General features: G+C 49.1%; 1 protein-coding gene across 1 annotated transcript in view; it reads right to left on the bottom strand.

Annotated features, from left to right (window-relative positions):
- Positions 1 to 14708: 14708 nt before the first annotated feature.
- The window catches only part of TRAIP (TRAF interacting protein), a 29119-nt gene continuing 20687 nt past the window's right edge, over positions 14709 to 23140 (bottom strand). Inside the window, exons 11-15 of the mRNA XM_025376000.1 lie at positions 18335 to 18487; positions 16116 to 16164; positions 15713 to 15862; positions 15554 to 15604; positions 14709 to 15344 (exon numbers count right to left, since the gene is read on the bottom strand). Of these exons, the coding sequence (XP_025231785.1) occupies positions 15222 to 15344; positions 15554 to 15604; positions 15713 to 15862; positions 16116 to 16164; positions 18335 to 18487 (526 nt within the window). The 3' untranslated portion in view covers positions 14709 to 15221. The remainder of the gene's footprint in view (positions 15345 to 15553; positions 15605 to 15712; positions 15863 to 16115; positions 16165 to 18334; positions 18488 to 23140) is intronic.

Raw genomic sequence — 23140 nt, 5'->3', positions numbered from 1 at the left:
TTTTTTTTTTTTTTTGAGACGGAGTCTCGCTCTGTCGCCCAGGCTGGAGTGCAGTGGCCAGATCTCAGCTCACTACAAGCTCTGCCTCCCGGGTTCCCACCATTCTCCTGCCTCAGCCTCCCGAGTAGCCGGGACTACAGGCGCCCGCCACCTCGCCCGGCTAGTTTTTTGTATTTTTTAGTAGAGACGGGGTTTCACCGTGTTAGCCAGGATGGTCTCGATCTCCTGACCTCGTGATCCGCCCGTCTCGGCCTCCCAAAGTGCTGGGATTACAGGCTTGAGCCACCGCGCCCAGCCTCATCTGGGTTATTTCTAACTTTTGGATTTGTGAATAGTGTTGCTATGTCCTTTTTTATTTATTTATTTATTTTTGGAGACAGAGTCTCACTCTATTGCCCAGGCTGGACTGCAGTGGCATAATCACAGCTCACTGCAGCCTCAATCTCCCGGGCTCAAGTGATCCTGCTGCCTCAACCTCCCAAGTAGCTGGGACTAGAGGTGTGCACCACCACACTCAGTTAAAGTGGTTTTTGTTTGTTTGTTTGTTTGTTTTTGAGACAGGGTCTTACTCTGGTTGCCCAGGCTGGAGTGCAGTGGTGTGATCATTGCTCACTGCAGCCTCAGTGTCTTGGGCTCAAGCAATCCTCCCACCACAGCCTCCTGAGTAGCTGGGACCACAGGCATGCACCACCACATCCAGCTAATTTTTCTTTTTTTTTTTTTTGAGACGGAGTCTCGCTCTGTCACCCAGACTGGAACGCAATGGCACGATCTTGGTTCACTGCAACCTCCGCCTCCTGGATTCAAGTGATTCTTCCGACCCAGCCTCCCGAGTAGCTGGGATTACAGGCACCTGCCATCATGCCTGGCTAACTTTTGTATTTTTGTAGAGATGGGGTTTCACCATGTTAGCCAGGCTGGTCTTGAACTCCTGACCTCAGGTGATCCACCCGCCTTGGCCTCCCAAAGTGCAAATTTTCTTTTTTTATTTTTAGTAGAGACGGGGTTTTGCCATGTTGCCTAGGCTGGTCTCGAATCTCTGGACTTAAGCAATCTGCCCACCTCAGCCTCCCAAAGTGCTGGGACTACAGGTGTGAGCCACCGCACCTGACTTTGGCTAATTTCTTAATTAATTACTTGTTTTTGTAGAGATTGGGGGTGGGTATTGCTATCTTGCCCAGGCTGGTCTCGATGAATGCCTGGCCTCAAGCGATCCTCCTACCTCGCCTTCCCAAAGTGCTGGGATTACAGGTGTGAGCCACCGTGCCCAGCCTGATTCTTGAACAAGTACTATGTTGCCCAGGCTGGTCTCAAAATCCTGGGGTCAAGTGCCTCGGCCTCCTAAAGTGCTGGGATTACAGGTGTGAGCCATGGTGCCCGGGCTGTTTGCAGTTTTTTTGGGCATATACATAGGATTAGAGTTGCTGGGTCATATGGTAATTTTGTGTTTGTTTGTTTGTGTGTTTATTTTGAGACAGGATATCACTCTGTCACCCAGGCTGGAGTGCAGTGGCTCAATCTGGGCTCACTGCAGCTTCAAATTCCCTCCCAGACTTAAATGATCCTTCTGTCTCAGCCTCCCAGGTAGCTGGCACTACAGGCATGCACCACTATGCCTAGCTAATTTTTTGTAGAGATGAGGTCTCACCATATCGCCCAGGCTGGTCTCAGACTCCTGGTATCAAGCAATTCTCCCACCTCAGCCTCGCAAAGGATTACAGGCATGAGCCACTGCGCCTGGGTTTGTGTTGAACTTTTTGAGGAACCACCAAACTGTTTTCCCCGTTTTATATTCCTACCAGCAACGTACAAAAATTTCTATATATCCACACTGTTGCCAATACTGGTTATTTTTCTTTCCTTTTAAAAAAAAAATTATAATCCCAGCACTTTGGGAGGCCAAGACAGGCGGATCATGAGGTCAGGAGATCGAGACCATCCTGGCTAACATGGTGAAACCCCGTCTCTACTAAAAATACAAAAAAATTAGCCGGGTGTGGTGGCAGGCGCCTGTAGTCCCAGCTACTCGGGAGGCTGAGGCAGGAGAATGGTGTGAACCCGGGAGGCGGAGCTTGCAGTGAGCCGAGATCCGGCCACTGCACTGCAGCTTGGGCAACAGAGCAAGACTCCGTCTTAAAAAAAAAAAAAAAATTACACCAATCCTAGTGAATGTGAAGAGGTATGTCTTTATGGTCTTTTGTTTGTTTACATTCAATAACATTTACTGGGTGTGACAGAAGTACTAGGTACAGAAACCAGGGCTGGATTTTGAAGTAAAATGCTATCTTTAATAGACTCCAAAGAGTATTTAAGGAAATTCAGTATCCATTCCTGCTTTTTAAAACTCTCATTAAAATAGAAAGAGATAAAAATTTTAAATTGTGGTAAAATATACATAAGATAGAATTTACCATTTAAACATTTAAGTGTGTAATTCAGTGACATTTAAGTACATTCACAATGCTGTGTAACTATCACCACTATCTATTTTTAGATCTTTTTTTTTTTTTGAGACAGGGTCTGGCTGTATTGCCCAGGCTGGAGTGCAGTGACGCCATTTTGGCTCACTGCAACCTCTGCCTCCCAGGCTCAAACCATCCTCCCACTTCAGCCTCTGGAGTAGCTGGGACTACAGGCACAGTGCTACCATGCCCAGCTAATTTTTGTATTTTTTGTGGAGACAGGATTTCGCCACATTGCCCAAGATGGTCTCCGACTCCTGAGCTCAAATAATCTGCCTGCCTTAGCCTCCCAAAGTGTTGGAATTACTGGTATGAACCACCATGCCCAGCCAAAAATTGTTTTTTATTTTTATTTTTATTTTTATTTTTTTTTTGAGATGGAGTCTGGCTCTGTCGCCCAGGCTGGAGTGCAGTGGCCGGATCTCAGCTCACTGCAAGCTCCGCCTCCTGGGTTTACGCCATTCTCCTGCCTCAGCCTCCCGAGTAGCTGGGACTACAGGCGCCCGCCACCTCGCCCGGCTAGTTTTTTTGTATTTTTTAGTAGAGACGGGGTTTCAGTGTGTTCACCAGGATGGTCTCGATCTCCTGACCTCGTGATCCGCCCGTCTCGGCCTCCCAAAGTGCTGGGATTACAGGCTTGAGCCACCGCGCCCGGCCCAAAAATTGTTTTAAATTAGCTGGGCATGGGCCAGGCATGGTGGCTCATGCCTGTAATTCCAGCACTTTGGGAGGCCGTGGTGGGCGGCCTTAGGTTAGGAGTTCGAGACCAGCCTGGCCAACATGGCGAAACCCCGTATCTACCAAAAATACAAAAATTAGCTGGGCGTGGTGGCGGGCATCTGTAATCCCAGCTACTCAGGAGGCTGAGGCAAGAGAATTGCTTGAACCCAGGAGGCAGAGGTTGCAGTGAGCTGAGATTGTACCACTGCACTACAGCCTGGGCAACAGAGTGAGACTCCATCTCAAAAAAAAAAAAATTAGCTAGGCATGGTGGTGTGCTTCCTTAGTCCCAGCTACGGAGGAGGCTGAGGCAGGAGGGTCTCTTGAGCCCAAGAGGTGAAAGGTGCAATAAGCCATGACCACGCCAGTGCACTCCAGCCTAGGTGACAGCCCTTGTCTCAAAAAAAAAAGGTGGGGGACAGGCATGGTGGCTCACGCCTGTAATCCCAGCACTTTGGGAGGCTGAGGCAGGCAGATCATGAGGTCAGGAGATCAAGACCATCCTGGCTAACATGGTGAAAACCCATCTCTACTAAAAATATAAAAAATTAGCCAGGCGTGGTGGCGGGCCCCTGTAGTCCCAGCTACTTGGGAGGCTGAGGCAGGAGAATGGCGTGAACCTGGGAGGCGGAGCTTGTGGTGAGCCGAGATGGCGCCACTGCACTCCAACCTGGGCGACAGAGCGAGAACTCCATCTCAAAAAAAAAAAAAAGTGTGTCTCTCCCCATCCCCCCATTGTATCCCCACATTGCATCCCCCATTGGCTTCTTCTCTTACCGTGTGGTCTCTGCACATGCCAGCTCCATGTTGTCTTCTGCTGAGTACAAGCAGCCTAACGTCTTCACCAGAAGCAGATGCTGCTGCCACACTTCTTGTACAGCCCAGACATCTGTAAGCCAAATAAAGTTTTCTTTTTTTTTTTTTTTTTGAGACGGTCTCACACTGTCTCCCAAGTTGGAGTGCAATGGTGCAAACATGGCTCACTGCAGACTCCTAGGCTCAAAGAATTCTCCCACTTCAGCCTACCAAGTAGCTGAGACCACAGGCGTGCACCACCATGCCCAGCTAATTTTTTAAAATTGTGTAGAGACGGGGTCTTACCATGTTGTCCAGGCTGGCCTCAAATTCTTGAAAGCAAGTGATCCTCCCATCTTGGCCTCCCAAAGTGCTGGGATTATAGGCGTGAGTCACCATGCTCAGCCGAGATTATTATTATTATTTTTTTTTGAGACAGAGTCTCGGTCTGTTGCCCAGGCTGGAGTATAGTGGTGCAATCTTGGCTCACTGAAACTTCCACCTCCCCAGTTCAAGTGATTCTCCTGCCTCAGCCTCCCAAGTAGCTGGGATTATAGGCATGCGCCACCACGCCTGGTTAATATTTTTCTATTTTTAGTAAAGAGGGGGGTTTTACCATGTTGGCCAGGCTGGTCTCGAACTCCTGAACTCAAGTGATCTGCCTGCCTCAGCTTCCTAAAATGCTGGGATTACAGCCATGAGCCACTGTGCCCGGCTGAGATTTTGTATGACTGATTCAATACCCTTACTAGTTATAGGTCTATTCAGGTATTCTATTTCTTCTTTGAGACAGTTTTTTTAGTTTTTGTGTTTCTAGGAATTTATCCATTTCGACTATGTTATATAATTTGTTGGCATAGAATTGTTCACCATATCCTCTTATAATTTTTTTTTTTTTTTGAGACAGGGTCTCGCTCTGTCTCTCAGGCTGGAGTGCAGTGGCACGATCACAGCTTACTGCAGCCTCAACCTCCTGGGTTCAAGCAACCTTCCCATCCCAGCCTCTTGAGTAGCTGGGACCTGGGACCTGGGACCACAGGCCCGTGCCACCACACCCAGCTAATTTTAGTACTTTTAGTAGAGTTGGGGTTTCACCATGTTGCCCAGGCTGGTCTCAAACTCCTGGGCTCAACTGATCCTCTCACCTTGGCCTCCCAAAGTACTAGGATTACAGGCATGAACCACTGCACCCAGCGAGATCTTTTTTTAAAATACAGGTTTTTACAGTTATAAATTTCCCTTTTACAGCATCCCATAAATTTTGGTGTATTGTGTTTTCATTTTCATTCATCTCAAAGTGTTAATTTCCCTTGTGATTTCTTCTTCGACCTATTGATTGTTTAAGGTGTGTTGTTTGAAAGTCATATGAGCTGGGCATGCTGGCTCACACCTGTAATCCCAGCACCATGGGAGGCTGAGGCAGGAAGATGACTTGAACCCAGGAGTCCAAGACCAGCCTGTGCAATATAGTGGGAACCTGTCCCTACAAACAAAGAACAAAAAAACCCTCTAGCCAGGTGTGGTGGTGTGCACTACTAGTCCCAGCTATTCAGGAGGTTGAGGCGGGAGGATCGCTTGAGCCCGGGAGGTCGACATTGCAGTAAGCCATGATCATGCCACTGTACTCCAGCCTGTGTGAGAGAGTGAGACCTTGTCTCAGAAACAAAATAAAACAAAAAGTCTTATCAAGGAGGATGAAGGAGCAGAGAGTTCCAGGAATCCATCTCTCCACAGCAAAAATTGAGCTAGTTGAAACTATCTGAAGCAACCATTTTGGAAATCTGGTCTAGTAGAACATTTTCAGCATCCAGGGGAGAGGTTGATGAAGAGGCTGGTAAACTTCAGTAAATTTTCACTTTTCTCATAGCAGCTGCTGCGTCCAGTCCAGTGATAAACATCTACGTGGAGAGCTCCTATAGAACCTTTCTTCTACACATACAGTTTCCCCTATTGAAGTTGCTCCCAAGTTTTGGCAATTATAAATACAGCTGCCATAAATATTTATGTACTGAGTTTTGTGTAAACATCATTTTTTTAAATGCATTTGCTAGCTTTGGGTTTTTAAAAACTTATTTGGGGCCCGGCGCGGTGGTTCACGCCTGTAATCCCAGCACTTTGGGAGGTTGAGGCGGGCAGATCACCTGAGGTCAGGAGTTTGAGACCAGCCTAGCCAACATGGCGAAACCCCGTCTCTACTAAAAATACATAAATTAGCCAGGCATGGTAGCAAGTGCCTGTAATTCAGGAGGCTGAGGCAGGGAGAATTGCTTGAACCCAAAAAGCGGAGGTTGCAGTGAGCCAAGATCATGCCATTGCACTCTAGCCTGGGCAACAGAGCAAGACTCAGTCTCAAAAACAAACAAACACTCATTTTGGTCTTTGGAAAATAATGAAAAGCACAATTGCTGCATTAAGACTACGTTTAGCTTTGTAAGGATGCCTTGGGTGTGGTGGCAATGCCGGGATAAAGACTACATTTAACTTTGTAAGAATGCCACAGATGTGGTGGCTAGGCCGGGCACGGTGGCTCACACCTGTAATTCCAGCACTTTGGGAGGCCTAGGTGAGCGGATTGTCTGAGCTCAGGAGTTTGAGACCAGCCTGTGCAACATGGTGAAACCCCATCTCCTCTAAAAATACAAAAACATTAGCCAGGCATGGTGGTGCATGCCTGTAGTCTCAGCTACTCGGGAGGCTGAGACGGGAGAATCACTTGAACCCAGGAGGCAGAGGTTGCAGTGAGCCTAAATCAGGCCACTGCACTCCAGCCTGGGTGACAGAGTGAGACTCTGTCTCAAATAATAATAATAATAAAAATACAAGGCCGAGCGCAGTGTAATCCCAGCACTTTGGGAGGCAGAGGAAGGCAGATCACCTGAGGTCAGGAGTTCAAGACCAGCCTGGCCAACATGGTGAAACCCTGTCCCTACTAAAAATACAAAATTTAGCCAGGTGTGGTGGCACACACCTGTAATCGCAGCTACTCGAGAGGCTAAGGCAGGAGAATCACTTGAACTTGGGAGGTGGAGGTTGCAGTGAACCGAGATCACGCTACCGCACTCCAGCCTGGATGACAAGAGCGAGACTCCCTCTCAAATAAATAAATATACAAAAATTGTTGAGGTATGGTGGCAAGAATCTGTAATCCCAGCTACTCGGGAGGCTGAGGCAGGAGAATCACTTGAGCCCACGAGGTGGAGGTTGCAGTGAGGTGAGATCACCCCACTGCACTCCAGCCTGGGCTACAGAGCAAGACTTGGTCTCAAAACAAACAAACAAACAAACAACTGCCAAAGCGTCTTCCAAAATGGCCATATACCATTTTGCATTCCTACCAGCAATGAATGAGAATTCCTATTGCTTCACATCTTGTCAGCATTTGGTGGTGTCAGTGTTTTGGATTTTAGTCATTCTAATAGGTAAGTAGTGCTATCTTACTATTTTAGTTTGCAGTTCTCTGATGACATGTGATGTTGAACATCTTTTCATATCCCTACTTGCCATCTGTATATTTTCTTTGGTGAGATGTGTATCCAGATCTTTGCTCATTTAAAAAATTGGGTGATATGGCCAGGGGCAGGGGCTCACACCTGTAATCCCAGCACTTTGGGAGGCCAACGTGGGAGAATTACTTGAGGCCAGGAGTTTGAGACCAGCTTGGCCAACATGACGAAACCCCATCTCTACTAAAAATGCTAAAAATTAGACGAGTGTGGTGGAGCACACCTGTAATCTTACCTACTCAGGGGTCTGAGGCATAAGAATCGCTTGAACCTGGGAGGTGGAGATTGCAGTGAGCCGAGATCACACCACTGCACTCCAGTCTGGGTGACATAGACCCTGTCTCAAAATGAATAAATAATAAAAATAAAATTTGAGTTATTTGTTTTCCTTTTTTTGTGTGTGAGACAGAGCCTCACTTTGTCAGCCAGGCTGGAGTAAAATGGTGCTATCTTGGCTCACTGCAACCTCCGCCTCCTGGGTTCAAGCAATTCTCCTGCTGGGATTACAGGTGCCTGCCACCAAACCCAGCTAATTTTTGTATTTTTATTAGAGACGGGGTTTCACCATGTTGGTCAGGCTGGTCTCAAACTCCTGACCTCGTGATCTGCCTGCCTTGGCCTCCCAAAGTGCTGGGATTACAGGCATGAACCACAGTGCCTGGCCTGTATTTTTTCTTAGAGATGGGGTTTCGCCATGTTGCCCAGGCTGGTTTCCAACTCCTTGGTTCAGGCGATCCTCCTGCCTCGGCCTCTCAAAGTGCTGGGATTACAGATGTGAGCCACTGCATCTGGTCTAATTCCAAAGTTTATATGGAAAAGCAAAAGGCCAAGAATAACCAATACAATATTGAAGAAGAGCAAAGTCAGAGGAATGACACTTCCTGACTTCAAGACTTACTACAAAGCTATAGTAATCAAGACAGTAAGAACTGGACATGGTGGTTCACATCTGTAATCCCAGCACTTTGGGGGGCTGAGGCAGGAGGATCACTTGAACCCAGGAGTTTGAGACCAGCCTGGCTACACGTGAGACCTGGTCTCTATGTTAAAAAAAAAAGGGTGGGGGGCTGGGTGTGGCAGCTCATGTCTGTAATCCCAGCACTTTGGAAGGCTGAGGCAGGCAAATCACCTGAGTCAGTTCAAGACCAGCCTGGCCAACATGGTGAAACCCTGTTTCTACTAAAAATATAAAAATTAGCTGGGCATGGTGGCAGGCGCCTGTAATCCCAGCTACTTGGGAGGCTGATGCAGGAGAATTGCTTGAACCTGGGAGGTGGAGGTTGCAGTGAGCCAAGATTGCGCCACTGCACTCCAGCCTGGGCAGCAGAGCGAAACTTCATCTCGAAAAAAAAAAAGAGAAAAAAAAAAGAAGGAAAGAAAATCAAGACAGTATGGTATTGGCAAAAATAGACCAATGAAACAGAATAGAGCCCAGAAACAGACCCACACAAATATAGTCAACTGATCTTTGACAAAGGAGCAAAGGCAACTCAGTAGAGAAAGAGTAATCTTTTCACAAATAGTCCTGGAACAATTGGCCATCCATATGCAAAAATTAAAAAAAAAATCTAGACATATCTTAGACCTTTCACAAACATTAACTCAAAATGGGTCATAGACCTAAATGTAAAATACAAAACTATAAAACTCCTAAAAGATAACATAGGGGAAAATCTAGGTGACCTTGGTTTGGTGATGACTTTTTTCTTTTTTGTTTTTTTGAGACAGAGTCTTGCTGTTATCCAGGCTGGAGTGCAGTGGCACAATCTTGGCTCGCTGAAAACCTATTTACTTTTCAACTTCAGAGTTTTTCAGGGATAGTTTGTCAAAAAAATTCTTCCTGTGGCCAGGTGCGGTGGCTCACGCCTGTAATCCCAGCACTCTGGGAGGCCGAGGCGGGTGGATCACCTGAGGTTGGGAGTTCGAGACCAGCCTGACCAACATGGAGAAACCCTGTCTCTACTAAAAATACAAAATTAGCTGGGCATAGTGGCACATGCCTGTAATCCCAGCTACTCAGGAGGCTGAGGCAGGAGAATTGTTTGAACCCAGGAGGCGGAGGTTGTAGTGAGCAGAAGTCACACCATTGCACTCCAGCCTGGGCAACAAGAGTGAAACTCCATCTCAAAAAAAAAATAAAAAAGAAAAACAAAAAAAGGCCGGGCGCAGTGGCTCATGCCTGTAATCCTAGCACTTTGGGAGGCTGAGGCCGGCGGATCACGAGGTCAGGAAATCGAGACCATCCTGGCTAACATGGTGAAACCCCGTCTCCACTAAAAAAATACAAAAAAAATTAGCTGGGTGTGGTGGCGGGCGCCTGTAGTCCCAGCTACTCAGGAGTCTGAGGCAGGAGAATGGCGTGAACCCGGGAGGCGGAGCTTGCAGTGAGCTGAGGTCGCGCCACTGCACTCCAGCAGCCTGGGCGACAGAGCGAGACTCCATCTCAAAAAAAAAAAAAAAAAAAAAAATTCCTGTGAGTAGGCCATACTTCCCTGTTTCTTCATATGCTTTATAATTTTTTTTGAGAACTGAATATTCTGGCCAGGCACAGTGGCTCACACCTGTAATCCTAGCACTTTGAGAGACTGAGGCGGGCAGATCCCTTGAGTCCAGAAGTTTGAGAACAGTCTGGGCAATATGGTGAAACTCCATATCTACTAAAACTACAAAGAAATTAGGCCAGGCGCCGTGGCTCACACCTCTAATCCCAGCACTTTGGGAGGCCGAGGCAGGCGGATTACCTGAGGTCGGGAGTTCAAGACCAGCCTAACCAACATGAAGAAACCCCATCTCTACTAAAAATACAAAATTAGGCCAGGTACAGTGGCTCACACTTGTAATCCCAGCCCTTTGGGAAGCTGGGGGGGGGGGGGGGGATCACGAGGTCAGGAGTTCAAGACCAGCCTGGCCAAGATGGTGAAACCCTGTCTCTACTAAAAAAAAAACAAAAATTAGCCAGGTGTGGTGGCAGGCACCTGTAATCCCTGCTAGTTGAGAGGCTGAAGCAGGGAATTGCTTGAACCTGGGAGGCAGAGGTTGCAGTGAGCCGAGATTGCACCACTGCACTCCAGCCTGGGCAACAGAGCGAGACTCTGTCTCAACAACAACAACTAACTGGGTGTGGTGGCGCATGCCTATAATCCCAGCTACTCGGGAGGCTGAGGCAGGAGAATCGCTTGAACCTGGGAGGCAGAGGTTGCAGTGAGCTGAGATTGTGCCATTGCACTCCAGCGTGGGCAGTAAGAGCGAAACTCTGTTTCAAAAAAAAAATATTGCCAGATGTGGTGGCCCATGCCTGTAGTCCCAGCTACTCGGGAGACTGCAGCCTGGGTGACAGAGACCCTGTCTCAAAAAACAAAACAAAACAATAAAAATAGAACAACAAAAAACCACCCAAAACGGAATATTCCAAGTATTTTTTTGTGGTAACTCTGGAAATCTTATTCTCAAATTCCTCAGGGATTGTTCAAATTTTTTTTTTTTTTTTTGACACTGGCAACTCTGTTGCCCAGGTTGGAGTGCAGTGGTACTATCTCGGCTCACTACAACCTCTGCCTCCCTGGTTCAAGTGATTCTTCTGCCTCAGCCTCCTGAGTAGATGGGATTACAGGCATGTGCCACTGCACCCAGCTAATTTTTTGTATTTGTAGTAGAGACGGGGTTTCACCATGTTGGCTCAGATGGTCTAGAACTCCTGACTTCAGGTGATCTGCCCACCTCGGGCTCCCAAAATGCTGGGATTACAGGTGTAAGCCACCGCACCAGGCCTAAATTTTTGCTTGTTGAGGGCTGGAGCCATCTGTGATTTTTCCAAACTAGTTATGCAAAGTGTGTGTCTCCTGTGTGTGTGTGGTCACTGAAGTTTGTTATCTCTCATAATGCTAAAAACCTCAATTACTTTTGCACCAATCTAATATTTTATTTTGCAGCAACCTAATTCATTTATTTATTTATGAGACAAGGTCTCACTCTGTTGCCCCAGCTGAACTGCAGTGGTATAATCACTGCTACTGCAGTCTCCAACTCCTGGAATCAAGCAATTCTCCTGCCTCAGACTCCCTAGCAGCTAGGAGTCTGCAGGCATGCACCACCACACCTGGCTAATTTTTAAATTTTTTTGTGGAGACAGGGTCCCACTGTTTTGCTCAAGCTGGTCTTGAACTCCTAGGTTCAAGTATTCCTCCTGCCTCAGCCTCCCAAAGTGTGAGCCGCTGTGCCCAGCCTCTATTATCTCTGTAGTCAGCTAGTGGGTGAGCTCACAAAGATTTTCTGGCTTAAAAAACAAACAAAAAAAAAGGCACAGGTCCTTTAAATCTTCTGATATGTTGCCAAGGTGGGGTGGAGCGGGGTATTAATGCAGGAATTGTATCTAAGAGGCTGAAACCAAGGCAAGCATCTCAGAGTACCTCCAGGTCCCCCAAAGCACACAACCCCCAAATTTTTGGAGGGCAAGGTCCCCAGACCTGTTCTGGCACCAGTCAGCTGCTTTCAGAACTGGTGCTGTTATCCCCACAGCCAGGTGGGGCTGAGGAATGGGAGTAGTAGCTGCTTGATTCACACTACTTTCTTCATCCAGCAACCCCCTTGTTAAATGTCTGATCAGGAACCAGAGTTCTGAAACGGTTGATTATAATCACTGCTCTTTTCAGCTCAATGCTTGCTTTGATCCAGGAACCAACCCCTGGAGCTTCCAGTTCCACCATTGTGCATGCCTTCGCTCCACACTCTTTTGATTACTATAGTTTTATAGTTAAGTTTTTAAATTGGGAAGAACTTTATCTTTTCTCTAAAACAATTTCAAAAAAATGTTTTGGCTATTCAGACCCTCTTGCAATTCCATATAAATTTGAGAATTAGTTTTCAAATTTCTGCAAAAAACAAGGGCCATTGGAATTTTGATAGGGATTGTATTGAATTTGTAGAATGCTTTGGGGGTTGTTGCCATCTTAATATTAAGTCTTCTAATCCAGGAACACAAGATGTCCATATATTCAGGTCGTAAGTTCAATTTTTGGTAACCATCACACCTATTTCCAAAATTTTGTTTGTTTGTTTGTTTTTTTGAGACGGAGTCTTGCTCTGTCGCCTGGGCTGGAGTGCAGTGGCGCAATCTCGGCTCACTGCAAGCTCCGCCTCCCGGGTTCACGCCATTCTCCTGCCTCAGCCTCCCGTGTAGCTGGGACTACAGGCGCCCGCCACTGTGCCCGGCTAATTTTTTCTATTTTTAGTAGAGACGGGGTTTCACCATGGTCTCGATCTCCTGACCTTGTGATCCGCCCGCCTCGGCCTCCCAAAGTGCTGGGATTACAGGCGTGAGCCACCGCGCCCGGCTATTTCCAAAATTTTTTCATCACCCCAGACAGAAACTCTGTGACCATCAAGCAGTAACTCCCCTGCCCCCTCCCTCTATCCCATGCTAACTTCTATTCTGTCTCTGTGAACTTGCCTGTTCTAGACACTTCATGTAAGTGGAATCATACAATAGTTGTCTTTTTGTGTCTGGCTTATTTCACCTAGCTGCCATAAGTTCTTAACCTATACACAACACAGATCCCCACTTTATTTTTATTTTGGGGAGTCTCGTTCTGTCGCTCAGGCTGGAGTGCAGCGGAATGATCTCGGCTCACTGCAGCCTTTGCCTCCTAGGGTCAGGTGATCCTCCCACCTCAGCCTCCCAAGTAGCTGGGACTACAGGTGCACACCACCATGCCCGGCTAATTTTTGAATTTTTGGAGAGATGGGGTTTCACTATGTTGGCCAGGCTAGTCTCGAACTCCCGGGCTCAAGCAATCTACCTGCTTTGGCCTCCCAAAGTGCTGGGATTAGAGGTGTGAGTCACCACGCCTGGCCCAGATCCCTACTTTACAGATAAAGAAGCTGAGCACAGGGGCCAGGCACGGTGGCTCATGCCTGTAATCCCACCACTTTGGGAGGCTGAGGTGGGTGGATCACCTTAGATCAGGAGTTTGAGACCAGCCTGGCCAACATGGTGAAACCCCGGCTCTACTACAAATACAAAAATTAGCCAGGCATGGTGGTGCGTGCCTGTAGTCCCAGCTACTCAGGAGGCTGAGGCAGGAGAATTGCTTGAACCCGGGAAGTGGAGGTTGCAGTGAGCTGAGATTGTGCCACTGCACTCCAGCCTGGGTAACAGACTGACTCTGTCTCAAAAAAAAAAAAACAGAAGAAGCCGAGCACAGAGAGGCCAGGTAATTTACCTAAGGTCACTCAGCTGGACAGTGCTAGCGGCCAGCCCCTACACTCTTAACCTGATGCTTCACTTCACATCACTAAACTTACTTGGCTCAAGTCAGCTGCAGAAGGGCCAAAACTCATAACCAAGAACGGTACCTCCTTGCCACAAAGCCCCATACTCCTCCAGATATGCTAGAGATCAGCTGGGCAACCTCCACTGCAGCATTCACTCACTCCCTGTGCTCTTAATCCCCATGCTGGGTCCTGGGAAAACAGATGAACTCCTACCTAATAGTGGGAGAGGGAAATTTAGGGGACTTCACTCAGGCTGGGGGTCAGGAAGTGAAGCACTTGAAAGAAAGTGCCCTTGGCTGGGTGTGGTGGCTCACACCTATAATTCCAGCACTTTGGGAGGCCAAGGCAGAAGGATCGCTTGAGCTCAGGGGTTTGAGACCAGCCTGGGCAACATAGCAGGACCCTGTCTCCACAAAAAGTAAAAATAAAAAAATTAGCCAGGTGTGGTGGCACGTACCTGCAGTCCCAGCTACAGGTTGAGATGGGAGGATCACCTGAGCCTGGGAGGTTGAGGCTGCAGTGAACTGTGATTGTGCCACTGCACTCCAGCCTGGGAGACAGAGGGAGACCCTGTTGCAAAAAGAAAAAAAAGAAAGAAAGAAAGTGCCTTTGCAGCCAAAAGTCAAAAGCTAGTAATTTGGCTGGTAGTGTTTAAACGTGGGGAGGAACGGAAGGTAGTGGTCGTTGGTTATCTGCTGTGAGTATCCCTGTATAGATAGATTTCTGTTTACTCATTCACTTTCCTACTTATGGCCTTTAGGCTATGCCTTGGTTAGAGATTGTGAGAAAAGCAGAAGTGATCTCATTTTTGCTAGAGTCTTCCTGTGCCCCATGAGAAGGCACATGCCTAGGGAAGGAACTGCTAGGTCTGAGACTAGGTGATATTCCTGCTTTAGAAAGTCATGCCAAACAGTTTTCTAAAGTGTTGGCGCAAATTTACACTCTCAGAACCAGGAAGAAGAGATTATTATTATTTTTTTAAATTTTATTTTACAAGAAAATCTTCCATCCTCTCCATACATCCCATTCTATCCTCCATTCCCCAATCTGCTTGGCCCAGGCTATGCCTAGCAGCAAGTCAAAGGCAGGTAGAAGCTCAGGCTGAGGCTGCCTGAGATGCCTCAAGTACTCTGGTCCACAGAGACAGTCAACAAGCGACCGTGGTCTCCAGGCCCAGAAAGAGTCTGACCACATCTGATCATGGCTATAAACAGAAGCCTGGCAACAGGAGCAGGCCCTGCTGACAGGATCAGTGGGCTGGTCATGTCAGCTCCCAGTCATGGGAGTGGGGCAGGGTGAGGGCAGGAAGAGCAGCCTCTGGGTGTCACACTCCCCCTCACCTGTTTGTCTGCCCTTACTCCTCAGGCTGGTCCCGAAAGTGGGGCTCTGCCCACAAAACCCCCTGCCTGGACAGTCCTTAAATCCTACAAGTTGGAGGCATGTGTCTGGCCACTGGTCAGACTCACTGTTCTCACGACCACAGGAAGGTGTCCAGCTTGGCCTGGGAGAGAGAAGGCACTGTCTTCACCCTCACTCTCTGCTTAGCCTTGGTCTTGGGCTTAACAGGCAATGGGCGGATCATGGCTGTGTCAGTCTGGAGGAGCTGTCAAGGAAGAGGCTTGGAGAAAGGACTGCAATGCAGGGCAAGAAAAGCTCTGAGCCGGGGCTGGGCAGCCCTGGTACACAGAATGAGGCCCAGCACTGCACACCTGAGGCTGTTGGCACTGGCAGGCTGGGAGTATAGGTGAGGCATAGTATGGGCTCCACAGCTCAGCTCAGCTCAACACCACAGAAAAAGGATACAGGCTGGATGAATTTTGTCCGGCCACCGAGCCCATCGAAGCCTGTCCTTACCTAGGGTGGAAAAAAGAGATGAGTGGGCCAGGCTAATGGGCTGGGTGGCTGGCCACCCATTTCTACCCAAGAGGGTTGGCTCCTGCCACTGTGAGAAGCCGTACTCACCACATCTTTGCTGCGACAGGACTCTGACCTGGGCCTCTTGGGCTGTTTCTGGCCCAGGATGGCATTCCGGACAAAAATAGGGAAGGCACCAACCAGTTCCTCATCTGGCTCTCCTGCACAGCTCTGGTCACCCAGTGAAAGCTGGGACTCCTGCAGGAAAGACCCCAGGGCCAGACTTGATAAGCCAGATGTCAGCAAAGGAGGGAGGGTAGTGGTGGTGGAACAAGATCAGGATCTCTGATGCCTCACTAGGAGGCAGGAGGGATAATAAGTAGAATCCCAAGGGTGGCTCCAAAGTACCTCAGTTCTGGACCAGGAGTGACAGGGCTCTGGCAAGACCATGCCCTCCCAAAAGTCCAGTCCTGGCAACGGTTAGACTGTGCTTCTTCTAGAAAGCTCTTACCTTCTTGGGGCCTTTGCATATCTTCTTGGGGACATCCTGAATTGGGGAGCTACAAGAATGCGAGAGAAGGCAAGGGGTAGGTAAGAAAGACATGAGGGCAGCTGAACCAGGCTCAGCACACGTACCTTGGGGAGTTACCATGTGGCACTGCTGCTGCCATGCCTGCATTCTGGGCAAGGCACCTCAGTGATCCCACCCCAAGTGCAGGTCTGTTAACAGCTGGACAGTCACAGCTAGTAGGGTGGCAGAGACAGGGATGACTGGGGATGACTGGACCGTGTTCCAATCCTGTGGCTTCCACTCAAGGCCAAATTCCAATGCTCCTCAAGTCCTCGGGCACCTCACCATGTCCCAGGCTCTGTATGGGGCTGGAGAGCCCAACCAACTCACCACCCACGGGAGGAAAGCCAGTCATGCCCTGATATGAGCAAAAGGCATCTTATGAGCTCAGGCCTAGACATGCCTTCCCAGAGAGGGGACACTACCTCCATGAGAGCCTCAGTAAGTTAGCCTTTCAGTAAAGTCGCTTACAAACTCCTCTCAGAACACAGGGCCAGGCCATCTCCCTAGAGAGTGTGTGTAGGAAGGGCCTGAGGCAGAATAGCGCATGGCCCCAGGCCCTGGCCTCCCAATCCCAGCCCCAGAGCTGGAAACTGTATTTCCATCCAATTCCTGGGGAACCCAGCAGCTGGATACCCTCTCCTGGCGTTTTCCCTGGTGGGTGAGAAAATGGTGATTTTTATTTATTTATTTATTTAGAGGTGGAGTTTCACTCTGCCGCCCAGGCTGGAGTGCAGTGGCGTGATCTCGGCTCACTGAAAGCTCCACCTCCCAGGTTCACGCCATTCTCCTGCCTCAGCCTCCCAAGTAGCTGGGACTACAGGCGCCCGCCTCTAGGCCTGGCTAATTTTTTTTTGTATTTTTAGTAGAGACGGGGTTTCACTGTTTTAGCCAGGATGGTCTCGATCTCCTGACCTCGCGTGATCCACCCGCCTCAGCCTCCCAAAGTGCTGGGATTACAGGCGTGAGCCACCGCAACTGGCCTGAGAAGACGATGATCTAAGGCTGACCCTGTGGCTTCTCAAGTCATAAGGACAGGCATGGGATCAGGGCCTGGTGGCTGACTCCTCTGCTCCTGCCTTAATGGCCTGTGGTAAGGCTACATGACAACCAAGGCTCCAGAATGGATGAGCTGAGTTAGGGACTTTGAACTTCATTACCTCCTTCACTACCTCCACAGGCCCTGAAGGTGGTGGAAATGTCTCTGAAAGGCCTGGCAGCCTGAAGACCCCAGATGTCCACCTTCAACCTTTACAGCGGAAGACGGGCAACAGGAGGAAGCCAGAGTACGCAGCAGACACTGACAGGATCCCTGGGGACTGCAGCCCACGGGTCTTAGGTTTGTTTCTCATTGCTACCAGGCTTGGCCATCTACAACAGGGATGCCCATGCCCCTGAGGTTTGGGAGGTTAGACAGCCCAGCTGGCTTGCCCTCTTGCTCCCTTCCACCTCCACTGTCTAGCATCTCAATTTCTTTCTCTTTCTCTTCTTTCTGTCCAAAGTCTTTGAATAAGAGGAAACCTGCCCAGCCCTTGACCAGCCTCACCTGAACAGTACCTGTATGAATGAGTATAGTCCTTGTCTCCACAGTGAACCACACTTAGCAAACCTGGTCAAGGAGACAGCCTCCCTTTTTCTGGTCCCACAGTACCCCAGAGCAGGTTCCACCTGCCCCACTGGAGTTCCAGACAGCTTCTCATGCCTGCCCCTGTGGGTCACCCCTTTGGGTGGTAAGGCCCTGGGATCTGTGGTTTGAGATGATCCTCCCTCAGGCATGAGCCTCAGAGGCAAACACAGAGAGGAAGTTCAGAGTCCCTGGCTCAGAACTCTGGTGGGCAGGCCTTAAAGGTATTGGGAGCACCCTCTCCAACTCCATCGGCCCAGACCCACCCCTTCTGGCATCCCTATATTCTCTAAGTTGCATTCCAATACCTTTTCCTTGAAGTGTGATGGTGAGGAATAATGAAATAAGAGAAGGGGTTTGCACAGATTGAGTGCTCAGGTAAGGGAACAAGAGGTAGCTGGAACCAAAGCCATAGCCAAGCCTAGGCAGTACTCACTGCCCCATCAGCCACTCAGAGCTAACAGCACAGGGCCTGCAGAGCTGTCTTAGCTATCCCCCCACCAGCCCATGGACAGTGCCGGGGACTACCACTCACTGTGACTTCTCTAGGCAAAGTATTCTGGAGTAACCATGCTGGGAGCTGGAGGGCCGGGCTGGGGGAGTATCCACATCAAAGGTAGCATTGAGATCAATATCCTCACTGAAGGATGGCCGGCGGAGCTTCAGGTTCACCTCCACAGGGGCTGGGCTGAAGGCAGAGATGACCTGGTTACTTGGGGCCACAGTGGTAACCCAGAAGGACAACAGCTCCTCAAGCATCAGAGACAACTCAGCTCCAGGGATCTGGAGCCCACTCCTGACTGAAGGCCACCCCTCAAGAAAGCCCTACTCTCAGCCAGGCACAGTGGCTCGTGCCTGTAATCCCAGCACTTTGGGAGGCCGAGGTGGGCGGATCATGAGGTCAGGAGATCGAGACCATCCTGGCCAACATGGTGAAACCCCGTCTCTACTAAAAATACAAAAATTAGCTGGGCGTGGTGGCTCGTATCTGTAGTCCCAGCTGCTCAGAAGGCTGAGGCAGGAGAATCGCTTGAATCCGGGAGGCGGAGGTTGCAGTGAGCCGAGATTGCGCCACTGCATTCCAGCCTGGCAACAGAGCGAGACTCTGTCTCAAAAAAAAGCCCTACTCTCTAGAGAACAAACCACTTGACTCAGTCCTTTGCATAGTCATGGGACCAGTGAAAGTCTGGAAGACAAAGAAAGAAGCAAGCCAAAACCCAGAGAAAACCTAAATGTATAAATAAAAGCCTACTGCCCTTTGACCACATAGCCTCATGTCTCAGAATGCAATGTAAGGAGCCAGTCAGAGATGTCACCACAGATTGATGTGGAGGGAAGGTCTCCCTTCCTCTCCCTGTGATGTTGCTACTTACCCCAGCAAATGGTACAATATTAGAAACCATCAAAATGATTCCCTAGGGGACTGGCAGTCATAGCTTAAATATGACGTAGGCAAAAAGTAGTGTTTCCAGAGAGTAAATTTAATAACATGGGGAAATGTTTGTATGCTAGATTTATTTATTTATTTTTTTTGAGACGGAGCCAAAATCGCGCCACTGCACTCCACTCCAGCACTCCAGCCTGGGCGACAGAGCAAGACTCTGTCTCAAAAAAAAAAAAAAAAAAAAGCATGCAACAGTAATCCCTGATTGCACCACTGCACTGATCCAGACTCTGTCTTAAAAAAATTTAATTTGGCCGGGTATGGTGGCTCACGCCTGTAATCCCAGCACTTTGGGAGGCCGAGGCAGGCAGATCACGAGGTCATGTGATCGAGACTATCCTGGCTAACACGGTGAAACCCCATCTCTACCAAAAATACAAAAAATTAGCCGGGCGTGGTGGCGGGCGCCTGTGGTCCCAGCTACTTGGGAGGCTGAGGCAGGAGAATGACGTGAACCCAGGAGGCAGAGCTTGCAGTGAGCTGAGATCCGGCCACTGCACTCTAGCCTGGGCGACAGAGCAAGACTCCATCTCAAAAAAAAAAAAAAAAAAAAAATTAATTTAATTTAAAAGGCACACAAAACTCCATGTATAGTGTAATTACATGATTTGGCACCCCCACCACCACTCCCAACCCCACCCCCACATGCAGAAAAAGGAGTAGAAGGAAATATTCCACATGTCAACTGTAACTACCTCTATAATTCCCTATTTTCCAAATTCTCAATGAGTGTGTTTTTACTTTTATAACGGGTGGGTGTCGGAGGGGGGAGTGAAGTTTTATTCTATTAAAAACTACAGCCCACAGGATTCTTCCAGCCCACCCAGACCTGACAGGGCTCCCCAGCTCCTGCCATACAAGGAGAACCCTGGGGAGTGGCAAGGGTAGCTCCAAAGATGCCTTCTCTCTTCCCTTCCTCAGGAACTTTTCAGGGCTGCACCACAGTCCCACTCTTACTGGGATGTACATATCAGAGGGAGGAAGGCTACCTGCATTGATCTGGGTGGCTAAGCAATCCAGGCAACCTGGACTATTTCTTCCTTCCCTGTCCAGGACCCTAGAAGCTCTACTTGTGTCCTTGCCTGCAAGTGAAAATGAAGGCTGCACAAACCCACCTCAAACCAACTCCAGGCTGGCTGCTTCGCTTCCTCCTCTGGGAACCACAGCAGCCAGGACCACTCATGCCATCTTTTTTGCAGTATCCATATTCTGCCACCATTTCCCAATCCCAGCAAGTTGAGGCTCAGGTTAGGAAAGATAAACTCAAGAGGCAGGCAGGATCTCGCTGGGTGCTGTGAATTTTACCCTCAAGGTGGCTCAAGGCAGGACTTTCTTTTTTTTTTTTTTTTGAGACGGAGTCTCGCTCTGTTGCCCAGGCTGGAGTGCAGTGGTCGGATCTCAGCTCACTGCAAGCTCCGCCTCCTGGGTTTACACCATTCTCCTGCCTCAGCCTCCTGAGTAGCTGGGACTACAGGTGCCCACCACCTCGCCCGGCTAGTTTTTTTGTATTTTTTAGTAGAGACAGGGTTTCACCATGTTAGCCAGGATGGTCTCGATCTCCTGACCTCGTGATCCGCCCATCTCGGCCTCCCAAAGTGCTGGGATTACAGGCTTGAGCCACCGCGCCCGGCCAAGGCAGGACTTTCTACTCCCAGCCATCCCCTAAGGCGTTGCCTAGTGGTGCCCAAGCTCAAGGCAAGCCAGGCTTATTCACTTGCACCTCCTGGTCATCCACAACACTAAACTCAAGACTCAGGAGGTTCTCACGGTGCCTCCTTCACTCCCCATATCCACATCTGGATCATAAGGACACATTTCTTCTTCTCTTAGACTATTTTTTTTTTTTTGAGATGGAATCTCACTCTGTTGCCCAGGCTGGAGTCCAGTGGTGCGATCTCGGCTCACAGCAAGCTCTGCCTTCCGGGTTCACACCATTCTCCTGCCTCAGCCTCCTGAGTAGCTGGGACTACAGGCACCCGCCACCATGCCCAGCTAACTTTTTGTATTTTTAGTAGAGATGGGGTTTCACCGTGTTAGCCAGGATGGTCTTGATCTCCTGACCTTGTGATCTGCCCACCTCGGCCTGCCAAAGTGCTGGGATTACAGGCGTGAGCCACTGGGCCCGGCTTTCTCTTAAGACTGTTTCTATATTCTTCTTCCTTTTTTTTTTCTTTTTTGGAGACAGAGTCTTGCTCTGTCACCCAGGCTGGAGTGCAGTGGCCGGATCTCAGCTCACTGCAAGCTCCGCCTCCCGGGTTTATGCCATTCTCCTGCCTCAGCCTCCCGAGTAGCTGGGACTACAGGCGCCCGCCACCACGCCCGGCTAGTTTTTTGTATTTTTTTAGTAGAGATGAGGTTTCACCGTGTTAGCCAGGATGGTCTTGATCTCCTGACCTCGTGATCCGCCCGTCTCGGCCTCCCAAAGTGCTGGGATTATAGGCTTGAGCCACCGCGCCTGGCCTATTCTTCTTCCTTTATGAGCTTGAAACCTGTTTCCCCTTCTGCCAGGGGTCCACTTTCTTTCCTTCCCACCTTCTGTTTGTCCTATGAGGAAGAACCTAGGGCTTAGTAGTCCTTCCTTCACTGGTTGAGGCTGGCTTGAGGCCCTCCTGAGTGACACTATCACCCTTGGGACACGCACCCATGGTCAACTTACAGGGCTTCATGCCAGATGCCTCAGCGGGTCAGGTAAGACACTCAAAGCTCCCCTTTCCAGAACATAGCTAAGGCCTTGAGCAGCTCATTGCCTGTGTGGCATGGGATTAGTCAATGTCTCCTCCATGAACTCATGGCTCCTGGCGGCCTTACCCTACCCTAAGGAAAGATCTCCCTGGCTTTCTCCAGCCTAGAGTTCAGGGGCCCTTGGGGCCCATAAGAGAGATCTTCCTAACACTGACTTTGTAATTGGGGTGGTGGCTACCTGCTGATGCCTCCCTAAAATGACAGATATGAAGGGTAATCCTACTGCAACAACTAGAAAGGGCAACCACCATCAGCCCCCAGAGATTTCCAAAAAATTCTGGGAGAGAAAGCATGGCCAGGGGACAAGAGACTGACACAGCAGCCAGAACCCACAAGGAGGGGTCCATAAAGGCAAGGGAGGGCCTTGCAAAAGCATTAAACAGGCCTGAAAACTGGAACACTGATGAAATTGTGAGCTTGGCTCCACCCCATCCTAATCTGCATTGGTAGAACACTAGGCAGTCAGGCTGCTGCCCTGGGCCAATAAATAAAAGAGCTTTTCTCAAAGACACTAAACAAACCATGTAGAGTGACCTAGGGCAGTCAATATTATTGGCCCCAACAGTAAAGCCTTCTGCATCCTGGGTTCAGGTAAGACTCAAGATGATGTGAGCTGTCTGCACATCTCCCCCAAACCCTACCCACATAGGTTGGCCTCCAAAGTAGCCAAGGACTACCAGGTATGGGAGAGGAGCCCAGGAGAAAGTCCACGGTGCACAATTACTGACTCTGATACAAAGAGAAATATGAGACCATAAAACAAGAACATCCCCCATCTCTACTAAAAATACAAAAAATTAGCCGGGCATGGTGGCAGGTGCCTGTAGTCCCAGCTACTCAGGAGGCTGAGGCAGGAGAATGGCATAAACTCAGGAGGCAGAGCTTGCAGTGAGCCGAGATTGCGCCACTGCACTCCAGCCTGGGCGACAGAGCGAGACTCTGTCTCAAAAAAAAAAAACAAAAAACAAGAACATCATGCTTTGCAAAACAGACATACCCAAAGAGCAAGAAAGAATGCTTGCAAATTTAAAACATGAATACTGCCAGGCACAGTAGCTCACGCCTGTAATACCAACAATTTGGGAGGCTGAGGTGGGAGGATGGCTTGAGGCCAAGAGTACAATTTTTTTTTTTTTTTTTTTTTTTTTTTTTTGG

This window comes from Theropithecus gelada, chromosome 2, assembly GCF_003255815.1.
Source record: "Theropithecus gelada isolate Dixy chromosome 2, Tgel_1.0, whole genome shotgun sequence".
Lineage (NCBI taxonomy): Eukaryota > Metazoa > Chordata > Mammalia > Primates > Cercopithecidae > Theropithecus > Theropithecus gelada.
Note: the sequence above shows the minus strand (reverse complement) of the source record. Positions and strands in the feature narration are given on the sequence as shown.